At 34.9% G+C, this 15220-nt stretch overlaps 1 protein-coding gene across 4 annotated transcripts in view; it reads left to right on the forward strand.

Annotated features, from left to right (window-relative positions):
- LOC128988211 (uncharacterized) overlaps nt 1-15220 on the forward strand; it is a 177260-nt gene that overhangs the window by 137724 nt on the left and 24316 nt on the right. For all 4 annotated transcript variants that reach the window (XM_054409482.1, XM_054409480.1, XM_054409483.1 and 1 more), the window contains 3 exons: nt 4889-5038; nt 6656-6739; nt 7921-10837. In XM_054409482.1, coding sequence (XP_054265457.1) covers nt 4889-5038; nt 6656-6739; nt 7921-10837 — 3151 coding nt within the window. The remainder of the gene's footprint in view (nt 1-4888; nt 5039-6655; nt 6740-7920; nt 10838-15220) is intronic.

Consider the following 15220-nt stretch of genomic DNA (forward strand, 5'->3'; position numbering starts at 1 on the left):
GCCGTCTTTCTGTACAATAATGCTCAAACCATTGTGTTAATTTCTTTATATGCGTTCAGTTTTTTAATGTTGTTTTGGAATTGTTCATGTACAGTTATGTTGATACTGAACATTTTTGTTTGTTTTGAATGGGGTTGTCAACATTTATTGTGTTTATGTTTTTGTTGTGACAAGTTTTGTTGTCTTGTGTTAGTGAAAACTGAAAACATAACATTTTTTTACTTTATTATTTTATGTTGTTACTTTCATATTCATCATATGTTTAAAACCCCATTTTTGCAGTACAAAAACTCAAGTTATTCCTTTTTTCGTGTACAAGTGCAAGTTTCATATTACATCTATTCAAGTCCAGACTCACTATTTAGCACAAATAGTGTTGTTTTCATTACTTCACATCTTAAAACAGCTGTTGTGCTGTGTTGTATTAGTGTCACTGATCAGCTGTTTTTGCCAAGTGAGAGTGTTGTGTTGAGCTGGAGCCAGTGTCAGGTCCTTCATACCAATCATACCATGGAGCAACTTTGTGACATAACTATTCTTTCTACGATATTTGACCCCACCAATCTGGTTGTGTGGTGGATCGTATATATTTGAGTTTTATCTAGTCCTTTTACTTCACTAACAAATTTATATTTAGGGTGTATACAAACTCCCTGGGAATATTTTGTGTATCTATTTGTCAAGACAATAAAAAAGAACACGCTTAAGCAGAAATCTAAATAAGTGCCTGGATTTCTGTCCGTCTGTATTGGTATGTGTTTTAACCAATATCTACATAACTTTTAAGCTCCTCAAATGATTGCCTTTCAACTTGGTATATGTATGGTGACAAATAGGACCCATCTGCTCACAAAGTGCCAGATTTATAATATATGGTGTATGTGGTATTCATGGTGTTTTTCTATCTTAAATACTTAATACTTTTCATTGAAATGGCGACCATACAAAGTAGGTATTTTAAGCCACGTATGAATGGTGATTACTGATGAGTGTAGGATGAGTGGGGTGATCTTGTAGTCTTGTTAGTGATCTCAAAGATAAGAAATGACTAGGCCTATACAAACAAGCATTTAGGATACTTCTTTTTAGAAAACCCTCACCAGTAACTTATCTAACAATGTTTAGATTGTTCGATTCGGTTCATAAACAACTAAGATATTATAATTTCCATGAATCGTCTAGAGCTACTAGCCTATCTCACCTTTACAACAATCTGAACAAATTAACACATGATACAATCCATAAACAATGCCCAAAAAATTTGGATATTTTAGTTGTTTCTGGACGGATTTTACCAATCTGATTACCGTTGGATTAGTTGTTATATTCCCCAAGAAAGGTATATTCTTTTATCTTTTAGTTGAAATTCACTCGTTTTTTTATATTATTTAATTGCTGAAATAATAACAACTCTGTAATGTAAAAATATGCAATAACTTCAGTTAAAGTGGTACTTGGACAATATTTTTCTCCTCTAGTCATTGAAACTCTTTGTTCATTCTGCATGCATGCCACAGGCATCATAGGCTAAATAGTATGTTTTCTGTGTTCATGCTAAAAAAAAACAGCAGATGAAAAATGTAGAATAAACAAATTAATATAAGTTTCAAAATAGCACTCTTCCTCTAGTAAAAAAAAACCTTTTTGTTATAAAATCCACAAACAATCAGACATTGCTCATCAAAGCATGTAACCCAAGGTATTACGTCTAAAGACATTTAGTGAAGTGAATAAAAATAGTAAATTCTTATTAGTATTTTCTAACTAGTTTTAGCTAATTCTCAAAACGAGGTGAATAAGAATTTGCTAAGACTAGTTAGAATATACTTGGATCATTTTGGCAATTCCTAGTATATTCTAACAGGTTAGAACAAACTAGGCCTAGAAAATACTAAGATGACGCAAACTTTCAAGTGTAAGATGAGGAAAACAAAAGAAACTATAAACAAAAATGAAACAGAAGAAACCAAAGATCTCTCACTTCCGGAACTTCAACGTTTGGTACTGCTACAGCAGATCAAACTGATCAAAATTCAAATTAAAAAGGAAACGTTACAACAGTTGGAACTTGGAACTACTTAAACGCCCTAAGAACTCTAGTGGAAGTGACATGATTGTGGGCGACAACATTGATGGCACTGACGGCTTCTTTGGAAATAAATACATTGTTTTATAAACATTGTTAAAGTCAAAGTCTCCCAACTTCTATTTCCTACCCCATATCTAGGATTTGTAATAAATAAAAAAATATAAAACAAAAAACATAAAAAACTTAAATTTTTGTTCATAGAAGCAAGCACTGTATGGGGGACTTTACAAGTGCACATGCTTCTACTCCAGTAAATGTACTGGTAAATGTACTGCTTGCACTTATCTACATCTAACTCACGCCTGACAGAGTACGTTTTTCTGTTCCGTACATGCATAAACATAGCCAGGATGACTGATAACCCTTTTTTGGCCTCCGTCACCAGAATGCTAGCCTGCCTACCCCTAGCTTAAAAATCTTTAAGAATATACTAGCCCTGGCTAGTAAAAACTAACGTTTATTCACCTACAAAGGTTAGAATATTCTAGTCATTTGATGATCTTAGAATTTACTAGGGGTAGTATATTCTGACTACTTTTATTCACCTAAAACTTAGAATATACTTGAAATCAGCTTAGTTTAAGCAAATACTAGTTTTTATTCACACCACCCATTGAGATTTTGCTCCTCCATTGGGGTTTGGCATATAAACCGCCAGATATAATTAATTTACTTTGTTTATTGTTAGTTATGATTGAGTTCACATATCTTTCTGCTTTTGTATTTTTTATTATCTAAAAGTCCATAAGTCCAGAGCTAAAACTTTGAATTTTTTTCAGCAACATTCAAAATTCCCTGCAGGTCTACCAATACATTTGTTAGCTCCAGGCTCCAACATTCTCTATTCCAAAATTACTACCAAATTCATCCCTTAGTTTTTAAAATATATTTCTTTAAAAAATCCACAAACCATCAGACATTGCTCATCAAAGCTTGGTCTAAGATGTAAAATATTAGAGAAAAGGCTCTTTTGGGGGTGGTAATTAGTGTACTCTAAAAGTAGTATTCACTCAAACCAGGTCTAATTTTATCAAAACCATCAAAAAGATGAACCTTTTGTGAAAAATTCCAATGCTTTTCTTTAGGAAGAATCATGTAAAAAATACAGGGTTTATTTCCTTAACGGCGGATACGGGGGTTGCCAGGGACCTCGGTCTAGGACGGAGCCTCACTTGGGGCCTCTAATTTTTATTCTAGATAAATTTATTTAACCAATAATGTGGTTCTCCGCTATATCAGGACACGATGGAATCTGCGCAACAGCAAAAGATCTTCACTATTTTGCCGTTAACGTAGAAATCGTTATGCACTATTCATCCATGATCGTGGAAGATGTCCAGGATTTTTTTGTAACCGCAAACTTGTATCATGTCGAAGATCATGTTCCCGCAAACTCGGAAGATCTTTATGATTTTGTTATAATCGAAGGAGACGAAGATGATGTCTCCCCACTCACGCAAGATATTCACTATTCCTCTGCGGCCACATGAGACGTTCATGATTTTGTCACGATCGGAGGGGGCGAAGATGACGTTTCCGCACTTGTGCAAGATGTTAACTATTTCTCTATTTCTGCTAGGAGACGAAGATGACGTCTCCGGGATTGCGCAAGATATTAACTATTTCTCCAGGGCCAAATCCGCCGCGATCTAGGGAGACGAAGATGACGTCTCCGGGCTCGTGTAATATGTTGACTATTTCTCCGCAGCCAAATCTGCTGCAATCGGAGGAGACGAAGATTATGTCACCGCACTCGCGTATGATGTTACCTCTTTCTCTGCTACCACAGAGCAATTTCAATTCCGCCGCAGCGCAAGATTTTAACTATTTTTACTCTCAGCCACATGAGTCGTTCATGATACAGCCGTGATCTTAGGAGACTAAATGAGGACTTCGCACTTGAGAATATATTCATGTTTTTCCACAATTTCGGAAAAAAGATTACGTTGTTTCCGTGACCACCGGAGCCGATGATGATGTCCACAAGACCACGGATGATGTACAAGATGTTGCCACGATCACAGAAAATGATGACAAGACAAGTTTCAATGACCGCGGGAGATGACGTCTACATTAACGCAGGAAATATTCAAGATTTGGCCGCGATGACAGGAAACGATGACGATGTTTTCATGACCAATGGAGGCGATGAAAAAACTTTCGAAAGAGTATTGAATGAGAGGTCTCGAATGATCCAATACGTACGTTTTCCTCAAATTGAGGCCTGCTTATAAACAGAATATTACGTTTGGGTTCCTTTGAATAATTTTAATATGGTAAAAATCATTTTGTGACATTAATTGTTTGAATTGTAAAAAATAAAGTGTTTATACACTTTGATGTGTAGTTTATGGCGTAGATGGGTTGAAAATGAATGGTTAATGAATTAAATGTTAAATGTAATGGTATGATCAGAAAGATCCACTACGTTTTCCTCAAATTGAGGCCTATTTAAACAGAATATTACGTTTGGATTCCCTTTCGTAGCTATGCGACAATATATATTGTGGTGCGTCTTTTTCCCAATACGTGCTAACGGAACGATATATCATTGTGCACGTTTCATTCGAAAAGTGTGAAGCGACGATATATCGTGCAGACTTTCGATCATGTGTGTTTATAGGCCCATATCGGTTGACTCTCAGCTGGCACGCATCCCTTGTTACACCTGGAGGTGATAGCTATCATGGCTGGATGCTATTCCTATATTTCAAACCTCTAGTTTGGTCTTAGGATAGGTTAAAATTTTAAATAATGATATTTCTCATAAATAATGTTCTCATGTGTAATGTGTTTTAGGTGGTGGACTCTCGATCTCGCAACCTCGCAGACGGAGGCCAGGAGCAGAGACAACAGACCAAGCAGCTGGAGGTGTTCCAGACGACAGTGCCTGGCGGCTCTCTACAGGTCATCCGCTCCAGCACCTCTAGCTCCTGGCAGAGCCACAAGGTAAAAACAACGTCAGCTACAGTACTGCTAACACACTATGCTGACTTATGGTGAGCAGATATCAACACAGGAAAATTCTGGGCAAATTAGAGAGAGAAGCAAAGGAGGATAGGGCTGTGCGAACTATTCGCTTGTGTTTTAAGAATTAATGATTACTTTGTTGTTATTCAATTACATATTTTTAGAGGAAGCCATACAGTGAATTATGTAATATGGTTTTGACCAATATTTACATTCCATGATTTTTCAACAACTTAACTGTTAAGCAGGGTTCACACTATGCTATTAGGTGAGACGATTGTCAGAAGACAACTGACTGGCATGATATCATTCGACACTTTGTGTAAACATTACAGGCCAATTGCCTTGTCAACTGCCCACACCATTTGCTCTGAAATTCAGTTTTATCCTGGATTAGACTGAAGACAACAAGCAGGACAACTATGGCCTCTTGACAATCCTCTATCATGACAATTGGCAAAGATAACTGTCTCACCAACTCGCATTGTGAAAACCCGGCTGTAGCGCTGAAATCTAAGAAAGGTGTCAAAACTGTAATCTAGATTTTTTTAAGATTGTTCTATTTTGATTGTGTGATTCAAGAGTATTTTCATCGCCTTTTGTGTCTATTAATTTTTCCTTTTTTTTAATTTCAAGTTTTGAAATATAAAAGTACATTGTCTGGATAGCCCATGTGGTTATAAAGCCCGCCCTCAAATCTGAAGGTTGATGGTTAAATTTCAAGCGAGATGGTTTCTAGACCCAGATTCCATTCATTGGGCCGTGAATTAATGATGCTATCTAACAAAACGGTCATTAGATAGTAACAAGACCAGGACCTTTCCCTTTCAAAATGTAAAATATGTCACTTGCATCATAGAAATCACACAAAATAATGATTTAAAATGGTTAAAAACAAGGTTTGGTATTGTTGCCATTTAGGTTTTTTTAGTATGCAAATTAAATAAATGGTATCAGCAAACTGACACACTTTATCCCATAAGCTTGTAAACAACCTTTATAGTAAGCAGTGGGAGTAACTTTGATATTCTATAGGGATAAACCATAAAAGTTGCAATAGCTTTTGAACCATAATTGTTACATCAATGCGGGGTTGCACTATTTTTGTTTAGAATTATAAGGACCATAACACATAAATTTTAACCAAACCCAGCTTTTTTTCTAAAATCCAATATGTTGTTATTTTATGGAAAATAACATAAGTTACAAGAACTTTTGAACCGTACTTTTTACGGAAAGGGATCTGTACCATTATGTTCAAAATTTTAAGGACCATAACATACTAATTTGAATCAAAACCGTCCTTTTTTCTAAAATCCAATTTTTTGTTTTTAAGGGGGTTTTATGGGAAGATAACATAAGTTACAATAACTTTGTTGGGGGTTGTTGGTTTTCAGGATAGTGGTTTTAAGCTGTAAAACTGGCAAGAACCTCTTCTCATGTAGGGATATTAATTGCCATTAAATGCTATTAACTATTGGACTAACAAAATATTTTAAATAATTACTGGTATTATACATTTAAATTAATTTTGGTTTAATATTGGTATTATCCTTTGTTATGGTTCTCTTACACATAGTTTTAATTTGTTTGTAGACTTTATCAAGTGGAAGTGGGTGGCCAAACAGTGAAAGACTTGTCCTTCCCAACTTGGATAGCCAGGACTTTGATCAACTCAAGGTAAAATAAACATACAATTGTTTGGCATTAAATTGATGTTGTAAGTAATGGGGTATTATGTGAAAGAAAAATTAATTCATTTGAATGACAATTACGGTTTTAGAACTTGAGAGCCTTGCAGCGATGTTTATTAACTACTAGCCACACTGTATATACTTGTGCTGTTTTCAACTAATATAACATCTGAACATCCAATTTAGAAGAAGGTAGTCAGACCCCTCAGTATCATAAAACACCTATGTGATGTTAAAAAGATAATCTCATATATTAGTTAAAATGTTATCAAGGTAACCTTTAAAAATTCAAAAATATTTCTAAAAACCTTGATCCGAAAATAAAAATTTTTTTTAAACATTCCATATCTCTCAAAATTATCTTCCCATTTAAAGAAAGTTATTTAACATTTGTCAAGTAATTGGTTCAGAATCATTAGGGAAAACCCCCTCGATGTGTCAATATAGGTAGGATAATTATTCAACCAACACATTAGTCATAAGTGAGTTTACTGCCTCTAAAATCCATCTTTTCATATTATCAAATGTGTTCCATTCACAATCTTTATATCTTATCATCAGCTAATAAAATATAAAATGTCTAATCATTAATAAATTTACTTTTAATATACGAGGGCTATCCAGGAAAGTGCTGCAGCAAGTCTGTGTTTATGGTGGTTTTCTGGAACCCACCTGGAACAAAACCTGTGGTATCCAAGTTTACTAACCACAATTTCATCAACTAAACCCAAAACTAATCGAAAAACAACGATTTTTACAAAATTTTTAATTGATTTTCACTACATCATATCGTTGTTGTGAATATTGGTTTTGCCATTTTTTTCAATCATTGCATCACTGCCTCACTTGACTTTCACTAATTATTCCTCGGCCATACGCATCACAAATCTGGCAGTAAATTTCAATCGGTTTGCAATTTTTTGCTAACAAAAACCTTATTACACCACACATTTCACAACTGGTGGAATTTTAACTGCAGCACATATTTCAAAACTCCACTGCTTAGAAAGTGCTTAGATATTATGCTCCAGCTACCATGCTGGTTAGGTACTGAGTGTAGACGCATTCTGATGTCAAAATCCAGCCCAATAGGTCTGTTACCCTCTAGATTGCCCTCGTACATTAGGAATTAAGAACACATTACTATAACCAGTCATATTGTTACAGTTGACATTGAATCCTCTCGATCTAAGCTCGCAAAAGTCTAAAGCGAGTGTTGGTCGAAGTGGCTCAATCAGCAGTCGTCGTCCACCCTCCAGGCCGCGCAGCATAGCTGGCACCAAGACAGAGGAGGGCCCTGACAGCAGACATACAAGTGAACTAGCTGCGATCTGTCACAGAGTCCATGAGCAAGCCAAAAAGGAATCAGAAAATTCAGGCCCTGTTACGAATGGTTTCAGCAAAAACAAAGAACTCACGAACGATAGTACGAGTACAGCGAATCTCGATTTGAAAACGTTTAGAAGCACTGCAGTCAATGAAGCAACAAGATCTAGTTCAGATTCTACAGGATCAAACAATCATATTAGTCTAATACGCAAGAAGAGTTGCTCAAGTGAAGACTTACATACTGTGATTGAGGATCGCAATGAAACTGACTCCAATAGTTCTGAATGGAAAAGGTCATCAAAAGTGAGAAGATCATTACAGTTTCCTCCAAAACAGAGTCCCACACTCAAAGAAACTATTGTCATTCCAGTAACTAAGAGTGTCGCAGAAATTAAACGTGAGATAGAAGCCAGAAAGCAATTAGTAACAAATTCTTTTAGAACTAATCAATGGAATAATTTGGCCGAGATTGAAGGAGTTCTTGGAGTTATTAATAATGGGACTCATGAAGAAAATCCCTCCAAAGATGACTCAGATCACAGAGAGGATGGCACAATAAGTCCTACAAAAACTAAAAAACGTCAAACTTTCATTACGGTTGAATCTTTAAAAGAGGTTCGAGGAAGGTTACGCAAATTAAGTTCTCCTACAGATGAAATTCCAAAACAAGATGATATAGATGATGGAATCGATACAGAGGCAAAGCCAACAAGTCCAACACCAAGAACTCCTGATGAATCTTCTGAAATTCCAGTAAATTCTGTAAAATCTTATGTGTATGGAATGGAGGTAATGCTTAGAAAAACAAAAAATCCAGTAACAGGAACAGGCAGCCTAGAATCAAGAAGCTCTTCAAAATCATCAACTAATGGTAGTAATCGCTCTGAAGAGTGGTACAATCGGAGAAAATCTTATGGATTTGAGCAAGTGAGTAGCCAACAGAGCAACTATACTTCATTTGAAAAAAGTAAAATTGAGTCTTCAACAGACAGTGGCATATGCAGATCATCTGATACTTTTCCGTCCTGGCAAAAATTGTCTGAAAAACCTTCTAACTTGAACAGTCCTATTAAAACTACTCATAGTATAATAATAAAACCTTACAGCGTTCTGGGTGATAGTAGTGTAAATGATATCGAAGGAGGTACTGTTGTACAAAAAGGACGAAAGACTGTTGTCAACCTCACAAATAATACAGTCAACACCTCATGGGCATGGAATTCTGATATAGATAAGTTACAAGAAAGCCCTAAAGAGAATTCAAAACAGTTATTCTCCAGAGGAAAAGTAGCTGATACTGTAAGGAATTTTCATGAAAAGTCAAATACAGACAACCAAAGACTGTCTGAGCCCATAACAATTTCAATTCCAATCCAGCAAACTTCAAAAACTAGTCATACTGATCCCTCAAACTTACTTTTAAAGCAATCAAAAACTTTGTGTGTAAATGACAACATTGAAACATCCACTCCAAGTCCCCAAAATGGTATAACACCATATTCAGAACTACTTTTTGGGAAGGAAATTGAAGAATCACAAGGAACAGAAGTAAAATCTTTGTTCGATAACATTCCATGGAGAGGTGGTAGAACCAAAACTCTATCAAACTTCTTTGACTCAGAATTCAAAAGACATTCAATTGCAGTTGATCAAGCCAAATATTTAGCAACTAAAAAATCGTATGGGTCTTATAATTTCAATGCAAATGGAGAATCTCAAAAGAAGCAACCAGATATTGGAACTGCAGTCATCCCATCCTCTAGTGATAGAGACCAACAAAGGGACAGTACTGACAGTGACCTTGAATCTAGTGCTCATGAAAAAAAACAGAAGAGGGTGGAATTTTGTAAAACTGAAGTCCACTTTGCAGCTGAGCCGGGACGATTTAATATAGTAGAAACAGATGGAAAACCACCTCCAACTAATTTGTTCAGAAGAAGGAGGAAAACAACATCAGATGTTCCAGTTCGTAGTGGTCTACCTGAAATCAGATTTGGAGATACCCAATACGAGAAGAATTTACTGTCAACAAACGAAAGAGTTATCGACAACAATATTTCGAGTGAACTACAGACTTACCAGGGGAAACCATCTATGCAAAGTAGTGAGGAGGAAGGAAAAGTAAGTTTGGATCATCATAACTCAAGCGTGGTTCAAAATCACGCACTTGTTCCCTTAACTACTCATGAAGATTATAATGTGCATTCAACAGAAGATCAGCTTAATCAAGAAGATGACATGCCCAAACCAAGAAGTATTCTCAAAAACAACATTCCAAAACCAAAACCCTACTTATTGGGGGAGTCCCCAGACACATATCCTAGTGAAGATAGTGGTTCATGGGGAGTTAAGTTAAAGTCTTTAAAGCCAGATGATGAAAGCATAAAGTGGCAGGATTCAGATTTGCCTAAGGAAACTGAGTTTCAGAGGCTACTAAAATCATTAAAACCAGCTGCCAGTAAACCTCCAGACTTATATGAAATCCCTCCCCAATCAAAACAATTCTCAACAGCTGCTGACAATGGGTTGGAAGTCAGAATAACATCATCCCAACTGTTACCAGATCATAGAAGAGCTTCTTGGTCAGTCGCAGATCGGGTGAAGTATTCAGATGAAGCTCGAGGATACTCTACAAAAGTGAACTTTGGTCCACAAGAGACAACAGTGGTGGACTCTGACAAGTCAAGTGCTCGCTTCAGTTCTTCTGAAGGTCTCAAGAGTAGCTGGCTCATCAACGGGCAGAATTCTTCCTTTGGTAAGTTAATACCAGTCTTTTTCACATATGATTTGCAATTAATTGTATTTGTTACCAATGGTGTTTTATGTTATTGAAAGCAATAGTCTAATGTCTAGTTTCAAAGTTTCATTTTAACTAGTGTCAACCTGAATTGATTTATGGTCGGAAACATTTTTATAAATGTTCTTTGTAGGGATGCTAATCAATTGGTCAATATTTTATCTTCTACCAATAAAATTATATACAGAAAAAGTTTAGGTGCAGTAAGTAAATAAATATTTTTGTTACATTGTGTCACTATTGTATGGTATTGAATAATTTAAAATGTTGAGTGAAATGCACTTTCACATTAAAACCCTTCCCCACCACCATCGCTTTTGTTAATTTATGCAGTCATCTCAAAAATTGCTATTAGATCTAATTATTTAATCTACATATTCAGAGTGGTGGGGAAATATTTCTATCTCTCTTACCACCCTTCCTACCCGTTATCCTAATTGATGGAATCTATGCTGCCAAATTACAAATCATTCTTTGATGTGTCACTTAATTAGATCATTTGTTTGACCTTAGTTAACCTTGGCTTGGTTCACATAAACCTGGTGTGATAGCCACAAATTATGGGTATGTTGGCTGGTCCTCTTGCAACCTCCCAGGGAATTGAAAAAGGGATATGTAAGCAATGAATCACATTGTGGGTAAACACCAGGCAACTTTATGCAAATTGTAGGAAAGCATTTTTAAATACAGTAGAACCTCGATTAACTGTCACCCTTTTAACCGTCATTCTCTGGTACCTGTCACCCCTACAGTACTTCGATTATTTTTAAATTTGATTTTATTTCACTGTCTGAATATTGAACTACAACAATTGAAGTACAACATACAAAATAACAGTTCTGTATTACTATTATATGTAAGTAATTTGATTATAAATATGATTTTTTTTTACTTGTAGGCTTACAGGGCTTAATATCTTCCAAAACCTTTTAAAACACCTTACTGAATTTTTATCAACCGTCACACTCCTGGCCCCGAGGGTGTTGGTTAAATAGAGGTACTGTATTATTTATTTTTTTACATACATATAATATTTCTTTACATATTAATATAGTTAAAAACAATCAAAAAGGCGGCATGCAAGGGTTTTATTTCCCTTTTTTATTACAATTTGGTACCCTCAAGAGTTGGCTCTGCTTCTCAAGTTATGTCTAGATTTGCAGGCCGAAAAACATCCTGAGATACAATTTGTATATTTAAAATAATAATATTCTTTTATATTTATGTACAACTGTTGCTGTTTTGATATTACCATGTTGTTTTATATGGATGTTGCATGGCCTGAGCAGATGGTGTGGGCTTAGAGCATGGTTTGAATTTAGTTTCTTGCTTTATGACTCTGTGCATCTTTTATCAGACTATAAATACTTTCCTGAAAGTTAACCATTAGTAATTTTGAAGGTGTATTTATAATTTAGGTAAAACTGCTTTGATACCATACCACATTTCATTATATTTCCTCATTGGAAACGTCTTCTTTCCTACTTCTTTTTATCCATGGTGAATTTAACATCTGATTGGTTGAGTGTTGATAGTTTTATGAGAAATTATTCTCAAAATATTTTGGGCTAGTGAACATACTGCAGAAATTATGAAGGGCAAGGTGATAGTGAGCTATAAAACAAAAAGACAAGTTTGCTGTTTAAAATTATCCACGCAATTTGGTGAAATTCCTCCAATAACATTTTAAATTGTCTTAAAGTGCATAAGTTAAATGAATAAGTTAAATAAGTTAAAGTTCACTACTTAAATGAATGTTTGAAATTCCATTACCAATAAATGTTAAAAATGTTTGAATTCAGGAACTGTCTTCATAAATGTAAGGTACCTATTGTATTTTACATTATTATAGACTACTTAAGTAATATCATGTTATATAGGTACTTTTGAAATTGTGACTGGGCATAAATAAAAAATGTGATAGGATTATACGACAAAAAAAAACAACCAATTGCCAAGAAATTGCCAAGTTAAATTGCATGCGCATGGCAGTTCACGAACACGGTTCAATTCATGAACAATTCATCACGGTTAGTCTTGTCTTTGTCTAACTAGGACTACCAAGAAGTCAAGAAGAAAATAAGTGAAGCATTGATTGTTTTGTTTATTTGCTAGCCAAGCTCAAGTCAATCTTGCATTGGATTTTCACGCCACTAGCATTTTACCGTACTCTGATTTTTTTTCGTTATTTGTAACTTGTGTCAGTGTATTTATATTTTAATGTTAACAATACATTTTATTTGTTATTCGTGTCTCTGTTAATAGTTTTTTTTTTTTTTTTTTTTTTTTTTTTTTTTTATCTTATACGATACAATCCTCAACTCAACAAATATAGCTATAATTTACTCTATTATTTGTACAACATTTGGCTTAAGCTCGATTCCAAACTGTTGGCCCATCGTTGGCTTTTCGTAGGTACTGTTGGGAGTTCGCGTTGGGTTGGCTTGCCATACCATTTATATTGGTATTGGGCCAACGTTATTTGTATATGGTTGGCCCAACAAAGAAAATAATCGTTGGGCCTTTGTTAGATTTAAGAATAAAACATTGTAAAACACATTTTAACAATAATGTATTAATTATTTAATAAGAAATTTAAAAAATAAATGCTATAGCAGGAGAATAAAAGATTATTTTCAAGAAAATTGGGTCTGTAATAAATGTAGTCAGATGATGTTGTGATAGTTGCGAATACAGTGGTAGAACATCTGCTTAAAATATAATAATGCAAATGATTTTTACTTTCATCCCCTATACCATAGTATATGGAGAAAGTATTGTTTTCGTCGACATTTTCGAGTTTGAGTTTTAAGTGGATATATTCGTTTTGGGCCCCCCTGGACCCAAAAAAGTGGTTTTCGAAGTGATGTCTGCGTGTGTGTGTGTGTGTGTGTGTGTGATTTCGATGAAATTTGGTATGTAGGTTCTAATCCATGGTATCTCCAGGCGTTTTTTTTTCATTTTTTTTAAATTTTGGTTTTAATGGGGATTTTCCCATAAAAACCCATAAAAAACTGGAAAAATCAGATTTTCTCAATATGGCCCAAAACGATTTTGATAAAAATTTAGTATGTTGTAGCCCTTTAAATTCTGAACAAAATGGTACAAATCCCATTTCTGTAAAAATTACGGTTCAAAAGTTATGGTAAATTATGTGTTTTTTCCGGTAAAAACCCCACAAAATAACAGAAAAATAGGATTTTCCCAAAAACGGCCCGAACGATTTTGATGAAAATTTTGTATGTAATAGTCCTTTAAATTCTGAACAAAATGGTACAAATCCCATTTCTGTAAAAATTATGGTTCAAAAGTTATTGTAAATTATGTTATTTTCCCATATAAACCCTATAAAATAACGGAAAAATCAGATTTTCGCAAAAATAGCCCGAACCATTTTGATAACAATTTAGTATGTAGGCTTTTAAATTCTGAACAAAATTGTACTAATCCCATTTCCGTATATTTACTCTCACCGCTTACACATGATAAAGGTTGTTGACGAACTTATGGGAGAAAGTATGTGTCAGAATGCTGATACCGTTTATTTTATATTAAAATCTATATATTAATATGAAACTGTTTTTCTTTGTCATAGCTAAATTGAGAGAACATCTGGGCGTAGAAACTCGGTAGAGGTGTCTAAAGAAAGGTCTTGGTCTGTAGATGAGCCATCAAAAGAGAAACATGGTAAATTCTCTTGGGGCTCTGCCCCAGTGGCCTTTGAATTCCCATCCCATGTTGTTCTTATGGAGGAAAAACTGGGTTTTTGTCCCAGCTAATTTGAGAGAACGGCTGGGCGTAGAAACTTGGTAGGGGTCTCTAAAGAAAGGTCTTGGTCTATAGATGAGCCATCAAAAGAGGAACGAGGTAAATTCCCTTGGGGCTCTGCCCCAGAAGCCTTTAAAGTTGCCTCTTCAAATTTGTTTACCATATGCATAATTCTACACTACTTTTTAATGAAACGGCTGTTAATTTTTAAATTGTGATTTATTGAATTTTTCAAAATGAAGTACAGTATTTGCAATGGGTTTTTCTGATTTTAAAATCGATTTTATTCTGCATCGTGTCATGTTTTGCAATATAATGTTCTATTACCAAATCAGTGGAAAATCCTAATATCACAGTAACTCTTAAAATTATGTCTTAAGGAGTTAACTTATATCTATTGTATCGCTTGGTTTCTGCCTTTTTTTACCACTTCTTGGAGATTGTACGTAGGTGATATTCTTTGGCGTATTGCATCTGTAGACGAAACTTGGGTTGGTAAAATTATTACAATGGAAAAAAGCGAGAAATCCTGGACAATTTGATATAGGCTAAAAATAAAACTGAATTAACAAT

Source organism: Macrosteles quadrilineatus, unplaced genomic scaffold, assembly GCF_028750875.1.
Source record: "Macrosteles quadrilineatus isolate MER2022 unplaced genomic scaffold, UCM_ALF_1.0 Scaffold_2__2_contigs__length_208266976, whole genome shotgun sequence".
Classification (NCBI taxonomy): Eukaryota; Metazoa; Arthropoda; class Insecta; order Hemiptera; family Cicadellidae; genus Macrosteles; species Macrosteles quadrilineatus.